The 27,560-nt window shown below is 58.7% G+C and overlaps 1 protein-coding gene across 3 annotated transcripts; it reads left to right on the top strand.

Annotated features, from left to right (window-relative positions):
• The first annotated feature begins 193 nt into the window (after window positions 1-193).
• On the top strand, window positions 194-25,643 carry NAPA (NSF attachment protein alpha). 3 transcript variants are annotated; one of them, XM_082368560.1, is made up of 11 exons: window positions 194-430; window positions 11,211-11,290; window positions 14,228-14,344; window positions 19,223-19,269; window positions 20,729-20,806; window positions 21,001-21,056; window positions 21,144-21,228; window positions 22,026-22,130; window positions 23,320-23,388; window positions 23,833-23,883; window positions 24,872-25,643. In XM_082368560.1, exons 1-11 carry the CDS (start codon window positions 333-335, stop codon window positions 24,971-24,973), a joined length of 888 nt encoding a protein of 295 aa, XP_082224686.1. In that variant the 5' UTR covers window positions 194-332; the 3' UTR covers window positions 24,974-25,643. The 3 variants fall into 3 exon arrangements, with proteins under 3 accessions (XP_082224686.1, XP_082224687.1, XP_082224688.1); XM_082368561.1 differs by lacking the exon at window positions 24,872-25,643 and adding an exon at window positions 24,623-24,864; XM_082368562.1 differs by lacking the exon at window positions 194-430 and adding an exon at window positions 10,277-10,362.
• Window positions 25,644-27,560: the final 1,917 nt, after the last annotated feature.

Here is a 27,560-nt window from a genome sequence, read left to right as displayed (position 1 = left end):
GGTCACGTGGTCTGGCCCGGTAGCACCAGGAAGAGAGTAGGGTGCCGTACGCGGATGCATACGCATGCGTTAAAGCATCGGGTCGCCAATTGGAGGCTGTGAGTCACGGGGCGGCGTGCGGCGGCTGGTGAGGGCGTGGCCGACGGGGCGCGCGCCGCGCTACGACGCCGCTGGTTGGCCAGTGCGAATCACGTGGTTCTGGGCCGCAGGAGGCGCGCGCCGGTGCGACGTCAACGCAGACCACTAAGCTCTCCTGAGCTGTGTACCGCGGCCCGGCCGCAGCTGAGTCCTCCGAGGGCCCGGGCGGTTTGATAAGTACCTTTGCGGCCGCCATGGACAACTCCGGGAAGGAAGCGGAGGCGATGGCGCTGCTGGCCGAGGCGGAGCGCAAAGTGAAGAACTCACAGTCCTTCTTCTCGGGCCTCTTTGGGTAAGAACCGCGCCGAGGGGTCCGGCCGAGACCTAGACTGGGAGGACAGAGGAGTCGTAGACTCGGGCGGCGATAGAGACGAAGGGCTCGAGCCTAGAGGACGGGGGGTGGGTGGGAAGGTTGCAGGATCATGTGACATGGTCTAAGGCAGCAGAGGTGACACCGGCCAAGGGCCAGGGTGCCCGGGTTGTGGCATTGGCAGAATAGTTTGAGGAGAGTCTGTCCGAGATGGTAGAAGGGCCCTGGGCTGAGGACACCCAGGCCGAGGCGACACCATCTGGAGGCAGGAAGGGGACCCAGGCTGAAGATGGGCCAAGGGGCTGGAGGAGAACCTGGGCCGAGGGAATATGGTCTCAGACCTTGAAGGGGACCTGGCCTGCGGGGACTGAGGGAGCCTGGGAGGGCAACCAGGTCAAGAAGCCTTTTGGAGCTCTAGGAGAACCTATTTGAAGGATCCCAGACGGGCGTCTTGGGTCTCTGGGACTGAGGACCCCTGCCCGAACGCTTCACCTTTCCAAGGCCTGGGGCGGTGGATTTGTGTGAACGCAGGCTCAGGGCTCAGGGCTAAGGTGATCCTGGGAGTGATGAGCCCAAGTCTGAGATGTGTGAGGTGTCTGGGATGAGTATGGCCTTGGTCACGGGTGAGTAGTGTAAGGGGATCTGACACCAGAGTGAGATCTGAGCAGAGGAATCCCTGGGGTGATGGAGTTACGGCTTCTGAAGAAGCCTGGACTGGGAGGCTGGAGACTAAGGTGGGGTGAGGCTTGATTTAGGAACTGGAGGGATAAAAGGGAGAGATGAGGGAGATGAGAAAACCAAAAGGGGCCGAAGACCTGCTGTGTGATCCTTGAGTAAGGATTGGGTGGGCATTGTGAGTAGTATGAGAGTGGCGTGCCCAGGATACCGCTGAAGGGGTCTGGGAGACAGAACCGACACCTGCAGTGTGGCAGACGTTTCACATAAAGTTCACGTTGGCTCGTAAAAGTTGTTTGGATGGCCGTCCTTTGAGGAATTTTAGTGGCTTCGGAGTGTCAAAAGCCCTGGTTTGAAGTGGTCTCTGCCATTTCATGACCTTGGGTAAGCTGTTTAATTTCTCTGTTACAGGGGGGCTTAGTGAAACCTATCTCAGGTGTTTGTTGCTAGTATTGAATAAGAATGTAAGTAAAGTGCTTAGAATTGAGCCTGGGATGTGGTTATCACTCTGAGAGTGCTAGCTGCCATCAGTGTTACTTCCAGGAAGGAAACAGATGTGGCGCCTGTACAGGGCTGGTGGGCATCAAGGTGGGGGTCTGATGGGAGAAGTGGGGATGGGGGGTCAGAGCAGGGAGAAACAGTGTGATGAGAGAGGAGCTGAAAGAGGTTAGGAAAGGAACTCCGGGCCATGGGGACTTAATAGGCTGAGGGGAGGGGGCTTGAGGCCCCGGGTGGAGGGAAAAGAAGGCCGCGGAGGACTGAGGAGGGTTGTGTTGCTCATGGGCCTGGGAGGAGAGCTGCAGTGGGCCGGGTGAGTTTGTAGTGAGTTAGGAGGAACCGTGAGGAGGGGGCCGCGTGGAGCCTGGCAGCAGAGACAGGCAGAGGTTGGGGAGCGCTGTGAGGCTGGGAGAGTCGTCCAGAAGGCTGGAGAAGGGGCTTGCGGGGAGGACCAGGGATTGGGAGAGATGGTGTTAAGAGCTTGGTAAGAAATGAAGTAGGGGAGGGTTCTTCCCGGGAAAGGAGATGGGAGCCGCTCGTTGTTATTTGAGGGTGGATTATGTTTAGTGAAAGAACTTGAGTAACCTGGCTGAGAATTGCCTGGTGTGGAGAAACATCCGGGGCTGATGGCCTGTATTGATTAGGTGAGAAATGTTTTATTTTAGAGGCTAAGAGTGGGGAGAGGGTATGTGTGTTTCTGCTTCCTTCACAAGGGGAGAAATTCAAGTGCAGTGTTCTGGGGTGGGGCTAAGAGCTCAGTTTTCGGTAATGGTTTCCCTGGGTGGCTTTTGGTGTCTGGTCCCTTTGGACTGGGGGTTAGTGTACTGTTGGGCCGTGCTTGGAGGGAGCAGCTGAGTGAGACCCTGAAACACCTTTCACCTGGTTGGGAAGGCAAGATGAACGCTTGCTAAAACACTATTAAAGCAAAATTGTCAAATGTGACTAAGGGCTAGATTCTGTTGTTTGTGGGAGGTGCCTGACCTGAGAGGAAGCTGCATGAACTGAAGGAAGGTTCTGGTGAGGTGTGAGCTGGGCCCCAAGGAACCGTAGGTCGTGCTAAGGGAGTGGGGGCTGGGGAAGGTGTTCTAGGCAGAGGGAATTGTGTGAACAGAGGTCTAGTGTGAGGGGAGGTTCTGCCCGAAATGATGGGGAACTGAGATCTAAAGGGAACAGGGGCGGCTCCGCAGAGGAGAGAGAGCTCCATCTGGAAGGATGAGCAGGAGTTCCGGGGACCCTCTGGCGGGGGAGCACTGCTCCAGGCAGAGGAGACAGTCTGAGCAAGGCCCAGATGAAGGTTTAACGCAGGGGGTTCCGTGTCAGCCCATAAAGGTAGAATGGGCAGAAGGGGGTGAGACTGAACAAGAACCAGGCCCAGTCCTGGAGGGTCTTCTGAGAAAGGGCTTGGATTTGAGGAGGTGTTGGAGAGTACTGAAGATTTTAACGGGGGCCTGTCTTAGCCTGTTCGGGCTGCTGTAACAAAATACCATAGGCTCGGTGGCTGATAACCAACAGAAATTTATTTCTCACGGTTCTGGAGGCTGAGAAGTTCAAGATTATGGTGCCGACAGATTTGGTGTCTGATGAGGACCTGCTTCCTCATAGACAGCTATGGTTTCACTGTGTTCTCACGTTGTGGAAGGGGCGGTGGAAGGGGTGAACTAGTTCTCTGGGGTCTCTTTTATAAGGGCACTAGTTCCAATCATGAGGGCTCCACCTTCATGACCTAATCACCTCACAAAGGCCCTCATACCATCACCTTGGAGGTTAAGGTTTCAACACATGAATTTTGGTGGGGGACCCAAGCATTCAATCCATAGTAGGGCCACTGCTGGAGGGTTCCCATTTGCCTTTTAGAAAGGACTGCAGCAGCTGGTGTTGGGAAGAGTGAAGACAGTGACAGTAATACTAGCTGATAACGTTTATTAAGTGCTCATTCTGACTCTGAGTCCGGCCTGGGCCAGGCGCTTTACCTGCGTCCTCACATGTAGTCCTCACGACATCCCTGTGGAGGTGGACAAATGGGGGCTTAGAGATGTTGATATATTTGCCCAGTCCTCTGGTGAGTGGGAGATCGTGTTCACACACAGGCCTGTCTGATCCCAAAGCCCTCTTGCTGCCACACGAAGTTTCTCCTTGATGCTCGGGCCCGTTTCTGGACACTCCGTTTAGGGAGGATGTTGGCAAACTAACTAGGCGTCTTAGGGAGCTTCCTTCCTCTGATTCTCCCATCTTCCCCACCCATGTGGCAGTTTTCTCCAAACGTCTGAAAGAAAGAGCAGGTGTATTCATCCCAGACCCTTCAGCTCCAAGAGCGGTTGCCATGGTGCAAGGCTAGCGCACAGGACAGGGATGCAGACGGAGACCGAGACCCGCCTGACCAGAGCCTGTCTGCCGGAGGGGCCAGCCCGAGAGGACTTGCCTCATGGGCGGGAACCACTCCTGACACCTTCCCTCTGGAGCCGGGGTTGCCGGGGTTCCCGGGGTTCAGCGTTTCACAACCCTCTGTGGCTTCTGAGGACTGGAGGAGGGACTGTCGGGGCTCAGCTTGTCCCTCTTGCTCCTCCTTCCCCTTTCAGGAACCTCAGCGATGACAGCAGCCCAAACTGAGAGGTCTCTGCTCATGTCAGAAGGGCCAAGTAGGGCTGCTCCCGCCTGGGATCGGGGGCAGCCCCGTCACCTTGGATGTTAAGGCCTTCTTTGCTCTTCGTTGTTTCTGGGCTGCCAGACACTAGGGGGCTTTGGTGCACCAGCAGCCTGGGAGGGAGGCTGTACCAGCCGGCTCGCAGATCCAAGCTGCTTCTGTACCTTCCCTCCCCTCCTCGGCTCCCCAGCCAGGGCTCAGGAGATGGGAGAGCAGCCCAGACTTCTGCTCTGGAAGCAGAAAGGTGGCGATTTCCCAAAGACGATGCAGTTGTGGAAAAGGAGAGGGGAGATGCAAGATGCGCTCTTTCTTCCTTCCTGCTCCCTGTCTCCCGATGGATCCAGACTTCTTGCTGTGCCCCTTCGGGATGGCGCAGGTTCCAAACAGTGGTTCTGTTCCCCGTGCTTTTCCTCGTCCCGAACATCTCCCCGTGACCCCTTCCCCCAAATCCAAAATAAAAACTTCTTTCCACTCAGATACCAGTGTGTTTAGCAAGTTTCTTCTTCTGTGAACTGAAGATCTTAGTAATACCTACTTCGTAGGATTGTCCTAAGGAGAGAATGAGGTTATGCATGTGAAGCGCTGAGAGCACAGTGCCTGACCCTGGTGAGTGCTTATTAAGTGCTTATTGTTATCAACAGTATTAGTATTAGGTATTGTGATGGGAAGTTGAGCCCGAGGCGCTGGAGAACTAGAGATAACAGGGTGCTTTCTGTGCACAGACAGCAGCCTGCAGATCAAATGTTGACACAGTTCCTGCTTGAACCGCTCTTGGGCACCAGCAACCCCTGGGAGCCCTGGAGGCTGGCTTTCCTGAGGCAGAGATTGCGGCCAAGGTCCTCCGGGTAGGTGTCCCCCATCCAGGACCCCCCCCCAGGCCCTTGGCTGAGGAGTGCCGGCTTCCAGACCACCCTCCACCTGTAGAGCACGCAGGACCCCGGGATGTCGGTGAGCTGGGCACCGAGGTCACTCACTGTCCCCTGCCAGCTGCCAAGATCCACAGCTTAAAACTCAGCCTCTCTTGCCCGGGCTCAGAGTCGAGGCTTTCCTGAGGGGACACAAGGCTTCCAAGGAAGCCGGCCGTCATTTCGCCGCAGTCCGAGGGTTCTGCCTCTCTTGATGGATGGGACCCTGCTGTCTGCTCACACAGAGGTTTTGACACTCCTGTTTGGAGTGGGGCTACTGAGAGGCAAGGGTCTTTCCGAAACATCTTTTAAGAATAGGAACCATTGGGTGCTCTGGCTGGGATGAAGGAATCCTGTTGGGTTGCAGAGGGCATCCGTGTAAGAACCACGGGAAGGCCTGCTGGGCCGTGTGGCAGGCGTGGCCGCTGCCCTTGAGCTCACGGGCAGGAGGGCGATGGCCCCGGAACCAGCCCCATCCGTGTGGTGTGCAGGGGCTAGGGTAGGTGGGAGGCCCCCCGCTCTGTGGAAGCCAGGGGAGGGGCGCCATTTAGCTAATCTGGAGGTCAGGCGATGAAGCCCACGCTGAGATGCGAAAGGAGAACACTTCCAGAACCCGCTCTCTCCGCCAACCTGAAGCGAGTGAGTGATGCTCTCGTTGGCTCAGCACCTGCTCTGTGGCAGGCGCTCTCCTGGCTGCTGCCTGCGGGGACGGGGTGTTCCTCGTGCCTCCAGCAGGCCTGCCGGCTGCGGCGTCTCATCCCCACTTACAGCTGAGGAAGCAGAGGCTGGGGCGCCACGAGCCAGCACTGGAATCCAGGCCTGCCTGACTGTGGTCCTCGATTTTTCCACCCACCCCGAGCGACTCTAGAATTCCCGTTGCCGGGTGGCCGGCGGCCCTTGGGGTGTATTTCTCCTCCGTCGTATAATAGCAGCTGTTGGAGCGCCTGCTCCGGACCGCGCTCTGTGCCGTGTGCCAGGTACTGTGGCTTCTGACCCTCATGAGATGCCTCCCAGGTCAGGCTCGTTGTCTCTGTGTTACAGATAAAGAAACCAAGGCTCAGGGATGACTAGCCCAAGGCCGCACAGCTAGCAAAGTGCCCGAGGCTGACTCCAGCCCAGGTCTCTCGGCCCCCAAGTGCGTTCTCTCTCTCCCCATTGCCCGTCCAGGCATTTCAGAGCTGGGCAGTTAGTGTGTAACACTGGATTCTTCCGTCGTTCCTGGGGCCCTACGGGAGCTCGATGCACCGCAGAGCCAGAGGGGCAGCGAGGGGCTTAGCGCTGGTGGGCGATGCAGGAGGAGAGGCCGAGAGATGCCCAGAGACCCCGCGGCTGTGGCTCTGTCAGCAGAGGGGCGAGGCTGGGGGGCTGCTGCTCCCGGCGCCGGGGGCCTCTCTGTTTTCTGATGTACCTTCAGCCTGCCCCTCCGTGAGGCGGGCTAGGGCTCAGCGGGGGGCTGGCTTAATGGCTCCCTCCGGGCCTCCAGGCTGCTCAGGCTGCCCCCAGCTGAGAGCAGCATTTTCTCCTCAGATGAGGGAAACCTGAGCAGCGCTGGCTGTTTCATTGACAGGAGAGGCCGGAGCAGGCAGGGACCTTGTGCGCCCCCTCCTTTTCCAGAAGACTCTCGGACACAGGGAAGGAAGCTTCCTGGACCACAGGGTGAGCAAGAGGCAGGGCAGGTTTCCCGGCCCGGCCGCTTCCTGGCAGCGTCGGCTTGGGCCAGCCCCTCACCACTGTGAGCCCAGCTTCCTCCTCTGTCAGCCAGGGTCATACCTAGAGGGTGACTGTGGGGATCTCTGTGCTGCTTCAGGTGGCACCTGGCAGGCCACTATAACGAGTCATGAGGATGCACAGCAAAGGAGAGGAGGTGGGGGCCCGGACCGGCCCTTGGGTCCGTTCTTCCCCACCCAGGGCGCGGACGGAGAATCAGGGCGGGGACCTTCAGGCCGAGGAGGGGGCTGAGGGCAGGTGTCTAATGGCACCGCAGAAGGACAGGGGTTTAGGGAGTGTCGGGGACCTAACGTGGGAGTTACTCCACCTGCCTTGCCTTCTGAGGCCCTCAGGAGACTGCAGGTTGGGTGGGTGGCTTGTTTCTGGGAGCCGGGAAGTGCCCAGGGGATGGAGAAAGGAAGGAGGGAGGCTGAGACTCTGCCCTGCTGACCCCCTGGCCCAGGTCCCACCGGGCTATCTGTGCGTGCCTGGCACCGCACCCTTCCCTCCGTATGGCAGCCGCTGGAGGATGGTGGCTGTGCCTGGGAGACCTGAGCCTGCTTCCTCCGCCTTGCGGGGCGGGGGAGGGAGCAAAGCTGCGTCGGGTAATTATAGACAGCCCTGCATCAGCCCGGCCCAAACCAGTTCCCTCTATTCCCGGTGTGGCTCGGAGCCGTGTGATGGGAAGGGCAGAGCAGAGGCAGCTTGGGGGGATGAGTGGGGGGAGGGACAGTCAGCTGTCACAGGCGCTGCCACCTGGGCTCTTCAGAAGATGCAGGGCCAGCTAGCCCCTCTGGCCCTTGTGCAGGGGTCCGAGGGAGGCCTGGTTTCTTTCCCTCAGCAAGTTTGTCGGGGAGGCCACTCTTAGATAAGTGACATGAAGTGACCTGACCAAGGAGAGAAGTCCTGTAGTAAACCATGCAGATTTATCACATGGGGAGACAGCTTGGAAAAGCAGAGGAGCTGGGCTCTTCTTCCTTCTGCCCATTCTTTCCTTGCCAGAACGCTCCTTATTATAGGGCCTAAACCCTTCTCCTGGCTTCCAGCATGGGGTCCCCCGTCCACCTCTCCAGCCTCAGTGCCTGCCACTCCCTGGACCATAGTCATCCTGGTCCCCTTCTCTTCCTTGAACTGGCCAAGTTTGTTTCTGTCTCAGGGCCTTTGCACATGCTGTGACTGCTGCCTGGAATGTGCTTCCCTCTTCACATGGATGGCTCCTTAGTCATCTTTGGGGACTAAGCTTAAATCTCACATAGTCACAGCAGCTTTCCCTGACCTGCCCATTCAAAGAAGCCCCTCGTCCCCCAGTCCCTCTGCAGTTGTCTTGCTGATGTCCTGTTTACTGAGGGTCAGATCTTTCTCCTTTGTTTGCTGCTGTTATCTGCAGTGCCTGGCACATAATAAATGCTCAGATATTTGCTCCCCAGTTGAATAAATAGCTATATGAATGGCTTCTCCTTCAGGATCTGCCAGGGACCCGAGTCATATTACTTTCCCCTTTGATGACTCCACTTCCATCTCTAAAGCAAGAGGCTGGAGCTCCAGAGATTCTCCTGTCATCGCCTGGTCATGGGAGTGGCCCGGACCCAAGCTTTGAGGGGAAGGAGGAGGCAGGCCTGGAGGCCTGAGCAGATGTTAATCCCTCTGGCTTTTCCACCCGCAGTTAGAATCAGTGAGCCAGCACGGGGTTGGCCCAGCTTAGTCTGGGATCATAGAATTTCAGCCCAGCAGCTGACAGGCCTTGTGTTCTGAGCCCGCCCCGTCCAGCTGAGCTGCGACAAGCCAGCTGAGGCTGACTCTGCTCATTGTTATCACCCGGCTTTGGGCCTCTCCGTGGTGGGACGGGCCATTTCTGCTGCTCCGGGAGCCTGAGCTTTTTCAGAGAATGTCTGGGTCTGGAGAGGATTTAATTGCACCCACAAGGAAGGGAAGGATGCGCTAGGGGATCCATGGGGTGGGCAGATCTGTGGTTGCGGCCTGTGAATGCACTTGGCTCCTTTCAGAGAACCTTCCAGAGAAGATCCCCCAGGGGGTTTTGTAGCCTGGCCCCCAGGGACCCTTCTGAAATCTCTTCTGCCCAAAGCTTGTGAAAGTTCCTCACCTCTCCAGGGCCGGGAGTGTTTTCTGAGGAAGTCGCTCCAAACAGGGGCCCCAGGCCCAAGGCGTCTTGTGCAGCTGTGGTGGGAAGATGGGGGAACCCAGCAGGGTGAGCGTGGGAGGTGTGCGTCACCACATCCCTCAGGGCTGCTTCCTGGGGACAGCAGAGGGTGGGTGCAGAGTGTCAGCACAGCCCCAGAAGGCAGAGGGGAGACTTCTCATCTGAAGAAGAAGCTTACCTGGTGCGATTTGGATTCAGGAAGCCAGGATTCCAGTCCCAGCCACCCTGCCAGCCCACCCTGGGGGTATTGCCTTCCGACGTTACCTGACATGGGACAAGTCACTGGTGGCTGCTTCCCAAGAGGTCAGTCTAGGTCAGCTTTTTCCCTCCCGGACTCGCCTGATCATCTGAATCATCTGAGGCCATTGTTACAAATCTTGATTGCAGGCCCCACCCAGACCTGCTGAGTGAGATCTCCAGGGAGGGTGGCTCCGGGGCTCTGGTTTGATTATTATAACAAACATCTGATGTGCATCCAAAGCATGGGCAAGCTGGCCCTACCGCACCAGCAGTGCAGAGGGCAGGGGTGCTCCCCATACTGTGTCCAGAATTAGGTCGGAGGCCCTCGCCCTCTGTGGCTGGTGTCGGCGAGGGTCCAGGGCCGGATGACACAGGGCTGAGGGCTGGGACAGTGAAGATGATTTATTTGTGTGGCTTTATTTTTTGGGGGGGGTGGGGGGGGCCGGTGGGCAGCCTCACAGCTTGCGGGATCTTAGTTCCCCAACCTGGGTTGACCCTGGGCCCCGGCAGTGAAAGCGCCAAGTCCTAACCACTGGGCCGCCGGGAATTCCCATTATTTTGCCTTTTTAAATAATCTTGTGCTGAGCATCCTGGTAGCTTCGCTGCTTAGTTTCTTTTCTTTAAATTTTTTTTTGTAGTTTATATTTTTTTATTTTTGGCTGCGTTGGGTCTTCGTTGCTGCGCGCGGGCTTCTCATTGCAGTGGCTTCTCTGTTGCGGAGCACAGGCTCCAGACACGCAGGCTCAGTAGTTGTGGCGCACGGGCTTAGTTGCTCCGCGGCATGTGGGATCTTCCCAGACCAGGGCTCGAACCCGTGTCTCCTGCATTGGCAGGCGGATTCTTAACCACTGCGCCACCAGGGAAGTCCCTCTGCTTAGTTTCTTAGGATAAATTGCTAGGAATGTAATTCATTGCTGCATCACAGAACCCAATGTAAATGCTAATATTTAAAATACATACATATTTTTTTTTCTCGAATAGGTAAAATATGCAGACGATTTTAAAATCCAGACAGTACTAACGAGGGATATGAGTCTGTCTCCCACACCTGGCACCCAGTTCTACAGACCCCACCTTAGAGAAAAATACTGTAACTATTTTTTGTGTGTGTATTTTTCCAGAAACCTTCTATGTTTACATGTATGTTTCTGTTCTCACCCTCTTTTTCTGTTTTGTTTTAACACAAATGGGAACTTTCGGTGTACATATTTTAGAACAGTATTTCTTCATATGTCTGTATTAGTATATATCTGCCTGGTCGTGAATTGGCAGCAACACGCTTTTAGGGTTGAGACGTCTTCATTGGACAGCTGCAGTGTGCAAGGGACAGGGTTAGGGCCTCGAGGAAAGGACAAGGTGTGCAAGGATGGACTCTTCCCCCAGAATGCTTTGCAGTCTCGTGGGGAAAAGGGATTTGCAGAGATCCTGGGATCCAGTGGTCAGCACCGAGCATCTGAGCAGGAAGTGGAGGAGACTGTCAGAGGCAGGGCTCCTGGGGGTGGTCGGGAAGGGCCCCCCCCTGCAGTGAGGGTCCAACCCAGACCTGCCCAGCGAGGGCCTAGCCAGCCTTTGCGTGAGGGGCTGGGGGCCACCGACTCTGTCTCCCTTGGGCTCGAGCAGAGGCCTGAGCTGTAGCTGGACTTGGGAAGCTGGCTTCATGGGGACATGCTGGGGCTGGGGCCACCATCCAGCGGAGATGTGAGGGCATATCTCCACTGTCTCTGGGGCAGAAGGCTTGCTTTTCCCTTTTTTGGGGGGGGGGGCTCACTGTGCAGCATGTGGGATCTTAGTTCCCTGACCAGGGGTCGAGCCAGTGCCCCCTGTATTGGAAGCTCAGTCTTAATTAACCGCCAGACCCCCAGGGAAGTCCTGGCTTGCTTTCTCTTTGATACCAGATTAGATCTTTTTCTTACCTGTTTTTCCTTTCCTTTTTCCCAGAGGCTCATCCAAAATAGAGGAAGCATGTGAAATCTACGCCAGAGCAGCAAACATGTTCAAGATGGCCAAAAACTGGAGTGGTATGTGATCCCTGCTAGAGCGCCTCCATGGCTCTTTCTCCGTTTTTCCCTCAGCTTCTGGTCCCAGAGGCCTGGCTGAGGCGTTGGCCTTGCAGCTCCCCCACCAATGCCGTCTCCAGCTTTACAAACCCACCGGCCTGGCATCTGGTCGTTCCGAGCCCGCGGGGTTGTTTTACAACTTGGGTCACAGGGCCTTGGAATGAGAACTTCGAGGATAAGGATAAATAGATGATTGAATTCAGATAGACCCATGTAGATTGATGAGCTCTTTGAGGGGTTTCTTCTTAAATTCAGAATTTCAGGTTTCCAGCAAGGACCTACTGTATAGCACAGGGAACTATATTCAATTTCTTGTAATAACCTATAATGGAAAAGAATCGGAAAAAAGAATATATATGTGTAAAATTGAATCACGGTGTTGTACACCTGAAACTAACACAATATTGTAAATCACCTATACTTCTACTAAAAAAAAAAAAAGAAAGAAAGAATCTCAGGTTTCTCTGGAAGCAGTTCCCTAATACTTCCATCAGAGTCTGAATTCTGGGCTGGGGATCATTCAAGTGGTTCCAATAATAACATGAATCACGGCTCCATTTATTGAGCACTCTCCTAAGCACCAAGCTTGCATTATTTAACTGAATCATCACAGCAACACCATGAGGGTCAGTACCATTAACATCCCCATTTCACAGATTTGGAAACTGAGGCTTGGCCCAGCCCTTTGCCCAACACGCCACGACTAGTGAGTGACTGAAGCAGAATTCAGAAACCAGAACTCTGACTCTGGAGCTGGAGGGCTTAACCTGCCCCATGTGGTTTCCTGACCTTTGGAGCCAGAGTGACTTGGATCTGTGTCACAGCTCAGGCTGGCCACGTGACCCCAGGGAGGTTTCCTCCTCAGCCCGGCAACGGGGACAGGAACGGTCCTGACCCTGCGGGGCTGTCGTGTGGGTTCGTGGAGATCAGCCGTCCCCACGCAGGGCAGTCAGCACGGCACAGTAGCAGCTGCGAGCTCCATTTCCCACTCCTATTAGCAGCACCCCTCCCTCTAGAGTGGGAGGGGAAGCCCTTAGAGGACTCCAGTCAACAGACTGGCAGACTGCAGGAGCACTTACAAGGTCCCCAGCCATCTGTGTGCTCTCACTCCGGTTGGGGCAAGACACACACACAGACAGTATCATAGAATACTGGAAGGGCCTCTTTCCGGAAGAGGGCATCCCAGGTCACGTGCCTCCTGAGACTCTCACCAGCTGTGTTGGTGAACGGAGTGGCCCTTCTGACTTGGCCAGGAGGGGTATGGTCAGACCCTGGCGAGGCTGGCGCTTGGGCGGCGTCCGCCAGGGAGAGGTGGGTGGGCAGGGAGGGGCTCTTCTTTTAATCTTTTGGCCGCACCGTGCGGTATGCGGGATCTCAGTTCCCAGACCAGGGATTGAACCTGTGCCCCCTGCAGTGGAAGCGCAGAGTCTTAACCACTGGACCGCCAGGAAAGTCCAGGGAGGAGCTCCTGGAGGTCCAAGGGGCCGAAGATCTGTTTGGGTGCTACCTGCAGGCCTGGAAGAGATGTTCAAAAAGCCAGCCTCGAGCCCTTTGGGGGCTGACTTCATAACATGGCTTCAAACATCAGCAAGATTGGATCAAGAAGATCAAGCAAAGACAGTGTTGAAACCCAGGGAGGAACTTTCCAACTACAAAGGAAACGAAACCTGGGATGGGGCTGTGAAGGCAGGGTGTGGAGGCACAGGGCAGAATGGACTACCGTTTTCTGAGAATGTTTTCGGTGTCCTGAAAATGCGAAGAGCTCTTTCCTAAGCTTTCACAGCATGCATTGTGCCTGGAGCCAGATCCTATGTGTAGTTTTATATGCTCCTAAGGTAACAGTACCATTAGAGAAAGAGTATTTCTTTTTCAATCGCATAGATGGTGCTTTTCTCCCAGAATTTGTCACCTCCCTCCTTCCCCCAAATATTCAAACAAAAGTCGTAGGCCTTTTTTTTTTTTTAAGTTTTCCCCCAATGATGCTACTTTTCTGGAAATTCTGCACTCAAGTTTGGAGCCCTTAAAAACAAGAAAGAAATCATACATAGTGCAAACCTGGGTGGCTTTGTCTAGCCTCCTGCTCTAAAGGGACAGGATGGGGGCCAGGCCCGATTGTCCTCTTCCAGCTCAGGAATTCTGTGATTCGGACTCAGCTGGAGGAGGACGAAGGGCAGGGGCCTCAGGACTGAGCTGGCGTTGGCCATTGGCGCTCCCACTTAGCACAGCCCCTACCCCTGGAGGAGGAGGGGTCCCGCTGTCTCCCACAAGTCAGATTAGGAGCCGGAGACGTGCGAAAAGGATGGCTTGGGGCGCCTGGAAGGTGGCAGTTCGCAGCTGAGTACGGGACAGCCTGGGCTTCTGGTGTGGTCTCCGCCTCCCTCCACCCATGGGCATTGGTCCCCATGCTCTCAAGTTCGTGGCATCTCCGTCCTGTTTCCCTTTCTGGCCGTGAAGCCCCTGGGGGAGTGGACCTTGTGAGGCCTCCTTGCCATCAACATGCAGTGACTCCGGACGAGGGACCGGCATGTGGACAGAGGCAGGGGAGCCGGGGAGTTTGGAAGGGCTGGGGGCCGTGCGGGGAGAAGTCAGGCTTGGAAGGGGAGAGGCAGTGGGGGGTCTGGGGTAGCTGCATCCTCATCGCCACTCTCTTGCCCAGCACCCCCGAGCAGCCCCATCCCACGGGTCAGCCGGCACGCTGCCTGGGCCTGGGGTGGGGGCAGCAGCTCCGGGGTCAGGAGGCCCGAGGTCTAGGCCTGCACCTCGGCTCACCCCGGCCAGGCTCTTCCTCTCTCGGGGACTCTTTCTGCACCTGGAGAGCTCGACCACCTCCCCGGGCCCCGTGTGAGCGACCTACAGCGCGGAGCCGCCCCTGAGACGGGACCCCCTCTTCTGTTCCAGCCGCCGGAAGCGCCTTCTGCCAGGCAGCTCAGCTGCACCTGCAGCTCCAGAGCAAGCACGACGCGGCCGCTTGCTTCGTGGACGCTGGCAACGCGTTCAAGAAAGCCGACCCCCAAGGTGAGGGCCTCTGTGGGCCGCTGGAGCTGGCAGCCCAGAGCGCCAGCTGAGCCCCGACCCAGAGAAGGCCTCAGGTTTCCGACCCAAGATAGTAGGCAATAGGCTGGCCGGGAGGCGCTGGCGCTCTAACTTCAGAATTGGCTCCCTTCCGGCTGGCGGCTGGCGTTGGCCTCCCGCTCCAAGCCTCCGCCTCCCCTTCTGCTCTGTGCCTGCAGCTGATCGCGCCCCTCCCCTCCTGGAGCCTGGGAGCATTTGGGAGTGGGAGTTACATTTCAGACCCACCACATGCCAAGGAGAGAGGAAAATCTGTTCTGTTGTCAGAATTAACATGCGAGAGGGGGTGGGAGGGGGTGCAGAGACCAGCCAGGTAGGAGTTGCTGCCGAAAAAGGAGCGGAAATTATCCTAACCTGGCTTCCCTACCCCCTGGGGGCGGGGGGATGGGGTCAGAGAGAACAGATCCCAGAGACGTAGCTGCAGAGAACAAGTTCCTTAAAATGAGAGCGTGCTGGGGACAGAAGCCCAGTTTGGGACTGACTCACTGTGAGGAAACTGTTTCTGTCCCCCTGGGCTCATCCTGAAGTAGAAGCACAACCCAGTGGGTACCAGAATTTTGGATTTCATGGAGCTGAAATTTTATTTTTTAATCATGGTGCCAGACATCGGTTGCCAACTTTTAATTTTAACAAGCTCATTTTTTTAAATGACCATCTACTATCACTATTCACTCATAAGAGAATGGGAAATACGCGAATATTAATTTTTTCTTAAAAAAAAAGGAGATGCATCACCTTGGAATAAAGGCCTATCCTTCCCAAGAGAAGGCATTTGGCACCAGTGCCCGGGGGTATCTCCAAGGATCTGTGAGCACTGGTTCACACACCAGCGCTGGGGAATTGGTGGCGGATTCGTTATCACCATCGGGACATCTAGTTCCCAGTGGAGGATTTGACGTCTGTGTGGACCAAGTAGCTGTTCTCTGTTCCCAGACGTGACGGGTGGTTCCTGTGCAGCCGGGTGTCTCACACATGTGAGCTCAGGCTCAGCAAGAACCAAGGGGAGGCCTTGTGACTGGGGGGGCCGTCGTCGCTCTGCACAAAGCTAAGTGCATCTGGCTGGCAGCGCTGGGCCACAGCAGGCCACGTGGTGATGTGATGATGACCCAGGGTGACCTTGGGTTTGTTTTCAGCTCAAATCACCCAGGGAAGTCTGTGCGTCCCCCGCAGAGGGCCCCCACCCCCAGCCTGCCTTCTCTCTGGGGAACTGGTCGACCTGCAGATGCTGCCCTAGCATCTGTGACGCTCAGCTGCTGCTCCAGAGTGCCTGGAAGGACTGAAGTCTGGGGCGGGAGCTGAGGCCAGGCTTCATGGCACGTGCACAGCGCCGCTTGCTCTTCACGCAAGCCCCCGCGCTTCCGGGGGACAGGCCCCACCTGGCACCGCGATGTCGCGTCCTTCCCCAGCTTTTGACCTGAGCCTTTTCAGCGAGCGGCGATGGTCTGCAGGGTGTGTGTGGGGTGCTGGGGCCCGGGTCGGGGGTGTGGCCCGGTGCCTGGCCTCCGGAAGCGTGGAGGGCGGCTGAGGCGTCGGTGGGAAGGCAGCAGTGGTTAGGTGTGGCGACGTGCCCATCTTGGGGGTCAGAGGCCAACTTGGTTTCTCTAGGGATCAGATCAGCGAGCCTGCTTCTCTGCCCTGGATGCTGAGGGTGGGAAGGGGTGGATTTGGTACTGACGGTGGCTCTCAGGGAGCAGGAGGCACTGTGGCTCAGGGGAGAGCCTAGTGTGGGCAGAGCCAGGAGCGGTGCCTTGGCTGGAGCTCCAGGCTCTTGGTGCTGAGCCGGGAGCGGTGTTGGAGCGGCAGCGTCCCGGCAGCACCGCATCTCGACTACCCACCCCAGTCAAGGAGGGCGGGGCTCACTGTGGTCTCTGAGGCCCGGGGCAGCCTGCTCCCCTGTGACCTCGGGGAGACACCTAATCTTTTGGGTCTCCGTTTCCTGGTCTGGTAGAGCAGAGACCACACGTGAGATAAAGCACAGACGTGCCCAGCACGGCCCCTGGCGTGTGATAAACGTCCAGTAAGGGGCAGCCCTCGGCTCCCATCAGATGGCAGCCCGGCCTGGGCACCCCCTGCCTCCACCCCTCGCCGCTTGCCTCGTGAAGCAGAGCCGGAGGGCCCATGTGGACCACTGCCCGGTTTCCCCGAGCAGGTGGCCAGCTCCCGGGGCCTCGCTGCTCCGCTCGCCTGCCTCACAGGCCTCGCCTGTGCCAGCACTTCGTACAGGAGTCCTGGAAACGCCCCCTCCCCACCGCCGACAGGCCGCTGAGCCTGTGCCTGGGACTGCCAGGGCGGAAGGAAGCGATTGGGCGCCTGTCACCGCTCTCCCTCTGCGAGTCTGCCCTGAGTGTGGGCCGAGGGTGGCCTGCCGCCCCCTTGGTGGCTGAGGGCAGAGGGGGGAGGTGGTGACCACAGCTGTCATTGGTTCCCAGCCGCCGCCGGCCGCTGTGGGTAGACTCAGGCCAGGGAGGCCTCTTACCCTGCCCGCCTGCTAGCCGGGCCCGGGGGTGCGTGTGTGCGCACACGTGCACCCAGGGCAGGGCAGTGGCCAGACCCCCACTTGCCGTCCCCCGTGTGCTCCGCCAACCTCACTGCCAGCCTCACTGGGTACCTGCTGTGTACCAGACACGTGGCGTCTTCCTTCTACCCATTCCACTTCTTCGTGGGGTTCTGCGATTTGCTTCCTTGTACTGAGGAGACCTGTCTCCCTAAGCCAGCGCCTTCCCCTCTCTGGGCCTCAGCCCTCCCCGCCCACCTTCTGGGGCTGGATCATTCTCAGAGCCCCTTTCTGGCTCCCGGTTTCTGCAGGTGGCTGGTCGGGGGCAGGTGTGCCAGGGTGCGTGGGCTGTGCGCCCCTGGGGTCCTGGTGACCGGAGATAAGCTGGTTGTAGCCAGTGTGTCAGCAGCTAATCCGCTAGTGCTCTGGCTGGGGTGGCAGCTGGCAGCCTGCCGCTTTCAGGGACAGCTGTCCTGGAGCGAGGGGACTCAACCTTGCGAATCCATGCTGCTGCCTGTGGGTGAGCCTTCTTCCCCTACTGCCGCCGCAAGGGCCGTCTTGCTGACGACACTCCAGGCCAGTGCCGGCAGGCCCCGGGGCGGCCGCTGCAGGAGAGCCCGTCCTGCCAGGGGAGCTTCCGGCCTCTCCCCCTCCAGGGCTGCTAGCCTCACCCGGGCAACCTTTGCCCCTCTGCCTGTAGGTGCCTGCTTGTGCGCCCCATCGTTCCAGGAGAGGGCGCCTGTGAGTCGCTTGCAGGGGGGACCTGCTGGCCGCATCCACCCCCCTGGGGTGGAGAACGGAGCAGAGTGGGGTGTGCACGGCTCACGCTCTGACAGCCCTGCCTCGGCTCCTTACCCTCCGTCCACTGGGCTGCCGGCTCGCCAGTTACTTCCAGACATGCTCTGTCACAAAACGTGTGTGTGTGTGTGTGAAAGTAACACTGCTTCAGGCTGTATTTGTTTGTGGTGTTCTCTCCCTTTTCTCCTTCTCTGCCCCTTTTTGCTTTCTTTCCCTCTTCCCTACTGCCTCAGGCTTCCCCCATCAGCCTCAGAACCTTGACCCAGTGGGGTACGCTCTCTGAATCTTTTAGGGGTCCCGAGGGGCCTTTCAGAATTGGACCCGACCTACCAATCCTCCCTCCCCCAGAGCAGTGCTCACAGACACCCCCTTTTGGCCTGTAAATTTGGTGGTTGGGGGAGTGCTTGTGGACTCCCTGAAGGGCCAGCCACAGGTCTGGGCCGAAGAGCCTCTGTCACACGTCTCCCTGCGTGATGAGACCGTTAGCCCCTGGAGAGCAGACACCGCACCTGCGGCTTCGTTGCAGCCTCTCAGCCCAGTGGGCCCTGCTGACTTTGGAGACCCTGGCGGCAGACCAGGGGGCTTACAAATGCCGGACTGCGGGGTGAATTTTCAACCTTGCCCCAGCTCAGAGCCCACCTGCTGTGGTCTGTCCAGGCTCTCTGTCCGTCTCCCTCCATCTCCCCCAACACCCTTTCCTCCTGAGATGCATTAAAATGGTGTTAAAAAAAAATCCACCCGAGAGCTCATCTCTATCTGCTAGAAAATGCCACCCACTCATGCTTCTCTCCCTCCTCCAAATAACTTGTCAAAAAAAAAAAAAAATGCCTTTCCCAAATTTCCAAATTTAAAAACTTGCAAGAGGTAGTACAACAAAGGTGCCCAATTCTTCCTCTAGGTGCCATCCCAGTGTGTGTGTTTTGTCAGTGAAACCTGTGGCTTGAGGAGCCAGCAGGCAGCAGTGCCAGGCGGAGGAGGGTGCAGAGGGCTCTGCTGCAGGCTGGGATGTGGGCAGAAGAGTGGGGACCCCAACCGCTGGGGCCTCAGCATCACAGCACCCAGCCGCCTCCTGCCGCAGACGGAGGCCAGGGGATGCAGCTGGTTCGGGGTCCCACCGTGAAAGGGTGGCAGAGCCCAGGTGGGACCTGGCCGCCTCTGCCAGCAGCTCATCCTCAGGGGCAGGGCCTTGGCAGGTCTGGCCCAAAACACCCACGGGAGTCTGGCCGCCAGCTGGCTATGCCCTGTCCCAGGGGTTTCTGGGAAGGTGGTGGCATCGTGGCGGCCCGAGGGAGAGGGCCGCTGTATCAGCAGGGCTCCCCCGGAAGCATGTGCCCGGCAAGTCACGGTCAGCAGAATAAATTAGCCTGACCAGGTTTCCTGCGGCTCGGCGTCCCCTCACCTTCCCTCCCTGCTCAGGAGCGTAGCCCTGGCCCCTCCCAGTGCAGCCCTGCACCTTCCTCCTCTCCTCGGCCTCTGCTGAAGTGACTTCACCTTCTCATTTCTCCTCCCCGCCTTCCTTTTTCTCTCCCCAGAGGCCATTAACTGCTTGATGAGAGCAATTGAGATATACACAGACATGGTAAGGGTCACTGCGTGTCCTGTCTGCCCCGTTGCAAGTCCTACCATATTGCCCCAGCTTCGCCTCTCCTCCTCTGGCCCTGAGAGCAGGCGGGAGACTGGCAGGGTGGGGGGTGTCACCGGAGCCGGGCTGGGCTGCCTGGGTCCTCACGCAGCTCCTCACCAGCCTGGTTCCTGGTGGCAGCTCCCAGCATGTCACAGGGGCTGACGGCCCCTCCCCAGGTCCTGCCTCTGGCCCCCCACAGGCCGTCATTGTTCTCACTCGTAGACGTCACTGCTGTTGGGGTCCTCGCGTGTCCGGCGCGTTCCCCTTACCCAGACCTCCCCCCCGCCAGCGTCCCGTTTGATTCGGGGAGGGTAGGCAGGGCCCAGAGTCAGCTCAGCCCCTGCCCTGCCCCAGGGAGCATCCCCATGGACAGGTGAGGCCCAGGGAGGCGGCTGCTGGGCTGAGGCCAGGGAGCCAGGACCGTGGACCGAAGCCAGGCCCTGGCGCCTGTCGACTCCACTTTTTGCCCCTTCGCGCTCTACCTCTGTCAGACCCCTCCCTCAAGCAGGAACCTGGGCCGGAACCTGGGCCCTGCCCCTGGCCGGGTCCAGGGCTGTGCTGTAGTGGTGTCGCCGTAGCAGTGGCGGCAGCCGCCGTGCATTGAAGCAGACGCTCCGAGCTGGGTGGTTTAGTCTCCCCTGCAGCAGCCCCGTGAGGTGGGCACTGCTGTCATCCCGTTTGACAGGAAGGAGGGTCCCAGACAGGAGACGTGACTCGCTCAGGGCCCCACGCCTACCGACAGGAGTCGCTGAGACCCAAAACTAGCCCTGGCTGAGCCCAGGGCCTTGCCCCTTCCTGCTGCCCTCAGCAAGGAGGCGGCCATGGACCAGGCTCCGGGTGTGAGTGGCGGGCCAGGCATCTGGACCCCCACTGGGTGGAGGCAGGTAGGAGGTGCTCAGCCCCTCTGGGAGCTGGAAGGCATCCTTGGGGAAAGCCCTGGGCGCCTGCAGGGGAAGCTGGAGAGCAGGGGTTGACCTGTGAGGAGGGCTGTGTGGCCGCACGGGACAGGGAGGCCGGGAGGGAGGCTGTTTCTTAGGCAGCGGGGCGCCTCTACCAGGTGACTCTGGGCTGGTCCTCCGCCTCTCTGGACCATCTGTCACACGCCTCCTCTGGCCAGAGCTTCTGGCCAGTCCCTGTGCAAACGGTACCTCGGCGTTGCTCCATCTGCCTGTGCCCGCATGGAGACTGGATGTGGAGGGCCGTGCCCGCCGTCACCCAGGCCGCTCATGCTGGAGCCTCCCTTTTAAGCCCCGTGCCCCTCTGTCTCTTGGGGCCTTCTTCTGCGCACCTCCCCTCCCAGGGGCGGCTGAGGGCTGAGATCCAGCTTCGGGGACGCGGAGGGGTGTGGTTGAGCTGGGGTGGGGCACTCAGGACGCCCCTCGTCACTGAGGGCTCCTTCCCACGTCTCACCCAGGGCCGGTTCACCATCGCGGCCAAGCACCACATCTCCATCGCTGAGATCTACGAGACGGAGCTGGTGGACATCGAGAAGGTCAGTGGCAGGTGGGGCCCGGCCAGTGGCCGGGGAGGGCTGCCTCGGCCAGTCCTCTGAGACCAGGACAGGAGCACGGGGCACCGGCAGAGCCTGGGTAAAGGGCTCCGGTGAGTCCCGGGCCGTATGGCGCCCGAAGGTGATGAAGCCTGCATTGGCCCCTCGCCCTCCCCCCACCGCCCGTGTCTCCCCAGGCCATCGCCCACTACGAGCAGTCTGCAGACTACTACAAAGGCGAGGAGTCCAACAGGTACCCCTCCTGCCCGCCCCAGCCCCTCGGCGAGGGCCCTGGACCCGGCTGCCACCGACCTCCCTCCCCTCTCTCTGCCCCATTCAGCTCTGCCAACAAGTGTCTGCTGAAGGTGGCCGGTTACGCGGCGCAGCTGGAGCAGTATCAGAAGGCCATTGACATCTACGAGCAGGTGGGGGCGGGCGGGGCTCCGAGCCCTGCCCTTGGGGGCAGCACGGCGCCCCGTCCTGCCTGCCAGTGCCCCGCCCTCCCCCCCCCCCCCCCCATTCTCTGCACTTCCCTCGGTCATCCCCACGCCCTCACCCTGTACTCAGCCTGGCTGAACACTCTCTCCGCCCACGACCCCATGCGGTGTCACCGCCTGTCACCGCCGTCTTCCTAGACAGGCCCTTCCCAGGCGGCCCCAGAGTGAGGCCAGCTCTGAAGAAGCAGAGTCAGGGAGAGAGTGGAAAGAACTGCGAGGCCCGGGGTAGCCAGAGGCAGCGGAGGAGCCTGCTAGAAGGGGCCCAGGAGGGGGTGTCTGCTGGGCGGGGAGGGCTGGGGGGGCCCGGCCGCCCTGGTGGGCTCAGCCTGGCCAGGAGAAAGGCAGGCAGCTGGCCTCGGAGGAGAGCGGGGCGGGCGCCGCCTCTCATGTTCCCGCAGCCTGCCACCCCTCTGCCCACCGATGTGCCAGCCTCCTGTCGGGCCTGACAGCAGGCCCGCCTCTCCCTCCACCATCGCGGGCGCCTCGGGAAGCCCACGGACACCTGGCCTCAGCCCTGTGGCCACACCCCCACTCCCCACCATGCCCTGGTCCTCGGTCACTCACAGACTGGTTGCTGACTTCCCCGGGGCTGGTCTCTCTTCTCCCTGCCCTCGGGGTCCTGGGTTAACAGGGCCCCACTGGGGAACAAACCCGGTTCCCAGCTGGCCCCCAAGTGCCTGGCAGTGACCCTGGCCCTCTGGCTGCCCGCCTGCTCGTGCCTGCAGGTGGGGACCAACGCCATGGACAGCCCGCTGCTCAAGTACAGCGCCAAGGACTACTTCTTCAAGGCGGCTCTCTGCCACTTCTGCATCGACATGCTCAATGCCAAGGTGAGCCCAGGCCCAGGGGCCCACCCAGAGCTTACCCCACCCCCCACAGGGTGACTGCCCTTGGAGCACAGTGTCTGTCACTAGGCCGAGTCGCCTCTTAACCCCTTCGGAGGGTAAGCCTCTCACTCACGTCTGGCCCCTGGCATTCGGCCTTTGGGCAGGAAATGCTTGTTTCTATCCCTGATTTCACTCGCTCAGTCCCTGTAGCCTTTGAGTTTCCAACTCCCGACTTGCTCAGTGCTAGGCTTTTTCTTTTGTGAGAGCACTTTTTGAGTCCTTACTGCACCCCATGAGGTTGATACCATGGTCGCCCCATTTTACAGATGAAGACACTGAGGCTGAAACCAGCGTCCCTTGTTCAAAGCACGTGGCTAGTAAACTGCAGCCCCAGGATTCCAGATCTTTCTGACTCCCAGTGTCATGATTTGAACCAGAGCCTAAATGCCAGTTCCGCTTGTTCTCAGGGCTTCTTAGCAAGAGAGGGGTCAGGGCTGGGTGAGGGGTTGGGGAATGGCCAGGGAGAGGAGTTGGGTTCTGCTGGCGTCTGGGATTTCTTGGGGTCTCCAGCTGCCCCATCCTCAGCCACATGGTGTGTCTGAGCCCCACTCTCGCTCCCTTTGCCGGGGTCCGGCAGGGCAGGTGAGAGCTTGGGCTTTGGGGTCAGGCCAGTTCAGATCCCCAACGCATACCTGTGCCCTGAGCGGCTCACTACCGTCTCTGGGTCTGTTTCCTGCTTTCAAAATAGGGTCACCATCGTTTGACCCTCCCCGGGTCCTCGTGAGGGTTAAACGTGAGAAGTGCCTGGCGTCAGGCCTGACACATAGGATGTGCTGTTATGAGGCAGTACCAGGCAGTTGTTGCCATTGCCCCTACCCTGGGTGGACCGGGTGCAGGAGGGGCACTGAGCACCGGCCTGGGGAACCCTCCTCCCTCCCCCAGGCCCCCGCCGCCCCCGTCCCCTGCAGCTGTCTCTGCGGCCAGGCTTGCACTGAGCTCAGCTCCGTGAAGCTGCCGCCAAGCACAGAGCCCGGCGTCACTGGAGGCTGGGGTGGGGGGGGGTGGGGTGCAGACAGCTGACTCGGGGCCAGAGCGGCCCCCGATCCCCTCGGCTGCCGGGCCAGCTGCTCCGAGGGCCCTTCTTTACTAACTTGTGCCCTTCTTCCTCTCCTCCGCCCTCGCCGACACTCAGCTCGCTGTCCAGAAGTATGAGGAGCTATTCCCTGCATTCTCCGACTCCCGGGAGTGCAAGCTGATGAAAGTGAGTGCCGGGGGCTCAGGCCACCCCTTTCCTGCGTCTGCGCTTGGAGCAGGGCGTGTGGATGGGAATCTGGAGGCTTGGCTCCGGTTAGCACGATCACCGAGATTTGTACAGTACTTTTCAAGGGTCTTTTGTTTCCCCCTGGTCTGCCATTTGGGTCTCCAGTTTCTGGATGAGACAAGTGAGATTCAGTCAGCGATGGAGCTGGGGGCAGAGCTGGGAGGCTGCGGGATCTCACACGCACACAGGCACGCGTGCACGCGTGACGTTCTGTGTTAGCGACTTTCCGATGCGGAGGGCAGGGTTGGAACACAGCCCCTTCCGTCCTGTCAGCATGGGAGTCCCCCCGACTTTCACTCACCCAGATAGTGTGTGTGTGAATCTCATCCAGGTCAGGCCTAGGCCAGCCTGGGCCCCTGAGCCCCGCCTGCCATTTTCTTGCAGAAACTGTTAGAAGCCCACGAGGAACAGAACGTGGACAGCTACACCGAGGCGGTGAGTGGCTGGCAGGCGTGGCCGCCCTTGTCAGATGTGGTCCCATGAATTTCACCCTTTTTTATCTCCAGCCCCGGCCCCTGGCTATGAATTCCTTTCTCCCGTCGCTCCAGAATCCTCACAGGTCGCCCCAAGAGGTGTGGGGAGTGTTCTCCCCGTTGTAGAGATGATGGCACTGAGGCCTCTCGGGGCCGGAGCTGGGATTGGAGCCCATACCTGTCTGCTCCTGAAGGCCAAGGTCTTTGCACCACTCAGAGTCCCCCTGGGGGAGCAGTTAAGGATGTCTCACATCAGGCACTTCGGGTGATCCTGGATGTGCAGGGAGGGAGGGAATGAGTCGCATCATTCCCCCTCCCCTCCCCGAAAGCAGGAGGGAGGAGGAGCAAAGGGTGCCGGAGAGACAGCATTGGGAGGGTCCCCCTTTCCAGCAGCTTCTCTGATAGAACCGCCCCACGGAGATGTTTCTCCCTTTCCTTACCCTGTTCTGAGCTTTCTGGAACTCAGTTCCATCCAGCTCAGGTCCACATTAGGTCCTCCAGACTGTATCTGTCAAGCATGTCTCTCCCTGGGTACCCATCACCAAGGCCATCACCCATCATCGTAGGCCTCTGAATGATGACAGAGACCAAACTCGTCAGGTCCATCCCACCCCAGACAGTCCATCCCGCCGCTTCTTATGTCTCCAGGCCTCAATTTCCCATCCGTAAAACAAGAAAACTGGACTTTTTTTTTTTTTCAGCTATAAAATCTTTCTTCCCCCCAAGGGAAGCCTCACGCCCAGGCCAGTAGAGACACAGAAGGGAGCCGCTCCGGCTTGGGTCGGGGCCCACGCCTCCCCTTGCTCCTCCTCGGGGACTGAGGCTGACAGGAATACACCTGGAGGATCTTGGGAACAGAGACCGTGGGCTAGGATTGGTGGCAGGGCGGGAGCCGAGGCCAGGCGCGGGGTGGGCCGCCCCTCCTGACACCGGTCCCCCGGCGCACACAGGTGAAGGAGTACGACGCCATCTCCCGGCTGGACCAGTGGCTCACCACCATGCTGCTGCGCATCAAGAAGACGATCCAGGGCGACGAGGAGGACCTGCGCTAGGCCCGCCTGGCCCCCTGGCGCCCGTCTCCCTGCCCCGTCCGCTCTCCCCCAGCCTGGCCCTCCAGTGAGGATCGAGAGGGTGGCGAGGAGCCCAGAGAGAGGTGGGGCCCGAGACGTTGGCTGCGAGACCTTCCCTCCTCCCCACCAAGGAGTCTCGCAAGCCACAGCGCAGGCTCAGCACTGCTTCGGGGGCCCCTGAGGCCAGGCCTGCTGGCCAGACGGTCACCCTCTGTTCTCGCCGCATCCCTTGCCCCCGCCCCTTTATTTAAGCCCCCGGAGGTACCCTTCTCCCCGCCCCGACACGCAGAATCTTTGATGCAGACGTATTTGCTGTGGGTGCTGCCGGGGGTCAGGGTCGGCATGTGGCCCCCCATCTCCCAGCCAGCTGAGTCGTGAGGTTGGTGTCTGTCTCTCCCCCTTTGTCCCCCAGCCGAGCTCTGAGCCCACGTAGCCACCGTGATTTGCTGTCACCGCTGGGGGTGGGCTCCTTCCCCACCCAGCACGGGAGCCTCCCAGCCTCCTGCAGCCCTCACCTCTCAGGGTAGTCCCAGGCCCTGGAGCTCCGAGGGCCATCCCCATGCCCACCCCTCCATCTCCACCCTGCGCTTCGAGGTGTTGTTGGTGGGAAGCTGCAGCTGCCTGAGGAAGGAAATAAAAGACAACACTTGTGCACGAGTCTCTTCCTCCTCACCCTTCAGGGCCTGTGTCCCGTCTCCCTGGCCCTCCCGCCTTGGGCTCTGGGCATGCTTTGTGGGAAAGAAGAGGGCAGGCTTAACCAGGAGGATGGGCTGGGTCAGAGCCTAGAGAAGGGGAGGCCCAGGGCTGGTGGGTTTGGGAGCCATGGGCTTGCGATCTTTGAGCTCTGGGCTTTCTGGTCCTTGGTTTCCTCAGCTGGGATGATGGGTGCCAGTGCCCCTCCCCCAGAGCTGGCGGGAGGACGGATGCATCACCGGTGATGAGAAGGGGTGGAGGAGGCCCACCAAGCCTTCCAGCCTCACACCCCACGTCCATATTTCCCTGCAGGGAGGGCTGAAAGCCCCAGTGGCACTGTTCCATCTGTCGAAGGGTGGGGGAGGGAGCGGCTCTGGCGGGCGGAGTACATGGAGGACTGAGTGGGTATGGTGAGTGGGAGGGGAAACAGCAGGAGCCCTTTGCCCAGGAAAGGAGGGCAAGAATCAGCCGCCGCCTCCACACTCCAGCACGTGGGCCTGCCTGTCAGGTGGACAGTCTGATGTGCCTGTGCTTCCACCGGCACTGGGCTGGGCCGGGCGCTCCCCACTTTGGAGTAGGGGAACAGCTGGAGGAGGGTCAGTGCCCAGTTGCAGACTCAGTGTCACAGTATGTGGCGTGACGTCAGGAAGTGAACAGGGGCTGCAGAGGAGGTGCTGCCCAAGGAACCAGGGCAGGCTCCTCGGAGAGCTGCTCCAGCCTAGAGCCTGGAAGGAGTTCAGGAAAGGTTCAGGCTCAGCGTGTGTCAAGAGAGTGGCCTCTATATGACACCCTGCCCTGCCCCTCTGTCCCCTTCAGCTTCTCCCACAGCTCTAATCGATTGGTAACAGCTGCCTAGAGCTCAGTTAAGACTCCTGAGATCTCAGATTGATTACCAGTGTCTGCAATGGCACAGGCTGAAGAGTAAATAGTGTGAGAATCTGTTTGTGCCACCCATGACCTAAATAGTGATTCTCAACCCTGGCTGTGCTTTAAAATCATATTAAAAGTGCTCAAGCTTGGGTTGCACTGATAAATTGTGATTTGATTGAGGTTCCCCACCCTTTTGGTTTTGGAGGGTTTTTTCCATAGGTGATCCAAACGTGTAGTTAGGGTTGGAAACCACTGAACAGGACAGTTCTTTCCTTTCCAACCCATTTGTTTATTCATTCACTCAAACATGAAGGGAATGTGGTTTCGCGGTTACCAAGGAAGGTAGAAGAAGCCTGAAGAAAACATTGTTCAGAAGCGGCAGAACCAGACCCCACCCCCATTTACTCAGCAATTATCTACTCAGCACCTACTGTGTGCCGCGCCCTGGTTCAAACCCTGGGATTACAGCACTAAATAGCATAACCAGATCTGGAGTGGACACAGACTCCTTTCTTTTCACCACCCTCCAGATCCAGTCTGCCTTTGAGAACTCTCCTCTCAGGTCTCTTATGCAAGTGTCCCAGGTGCTTGGCAAAGGGCCTGGTACATAGTTTTGGGTTCTTAACATGTTTACTAAATGCTCGTTCCATGTCAGGCCTTGTGGGCCAGGCATCAGGGATTTGACTGTGACCAAGGGAGATCCAGTCACAGCCTTCACAGATCTTGCAGTGTGTGTGCGTGCGTGTGTGTGTTTTCTTTCTGTATGGAAGGGGGTGACAGAAGATTACTCAAGGTGGCCAGGACAGCTGGCCAACTCATGTCTTCTGGAAATAACATACAGGTATACATAGAGTCCCCAAACCCTTGATGCCCTTCTGGAGACAAAAGAGTATACAGGAATCCCAGAAGACCTCATCCTGTCTCCACCACTTACTATCATATCAGTCAAGGGACTTATTCTCCCCGAGCCTCAATTTCATTCTCCAGAAACGGATAATAAACCTCT

The sequence above is a fragment of the Balaenoptera borealis genome (assembly GCF_965194805.1).
Source record: "Balaenoptera borealis genome assembly, chromosome: 19".
NCBI classification, from domain to species: domain Eukaryota; kingdom Metazoa; phylum Chordata; class Mammalia; order Artiodactyla; family Balaenopteridae; genus Balaenoptera; species Balaenoptera borealis.
The sequence above is the reverse complement of the archived record's forward strand: the minus strand, read 5'-3'. Positions and strand labels throughout refer to the sequence as shown.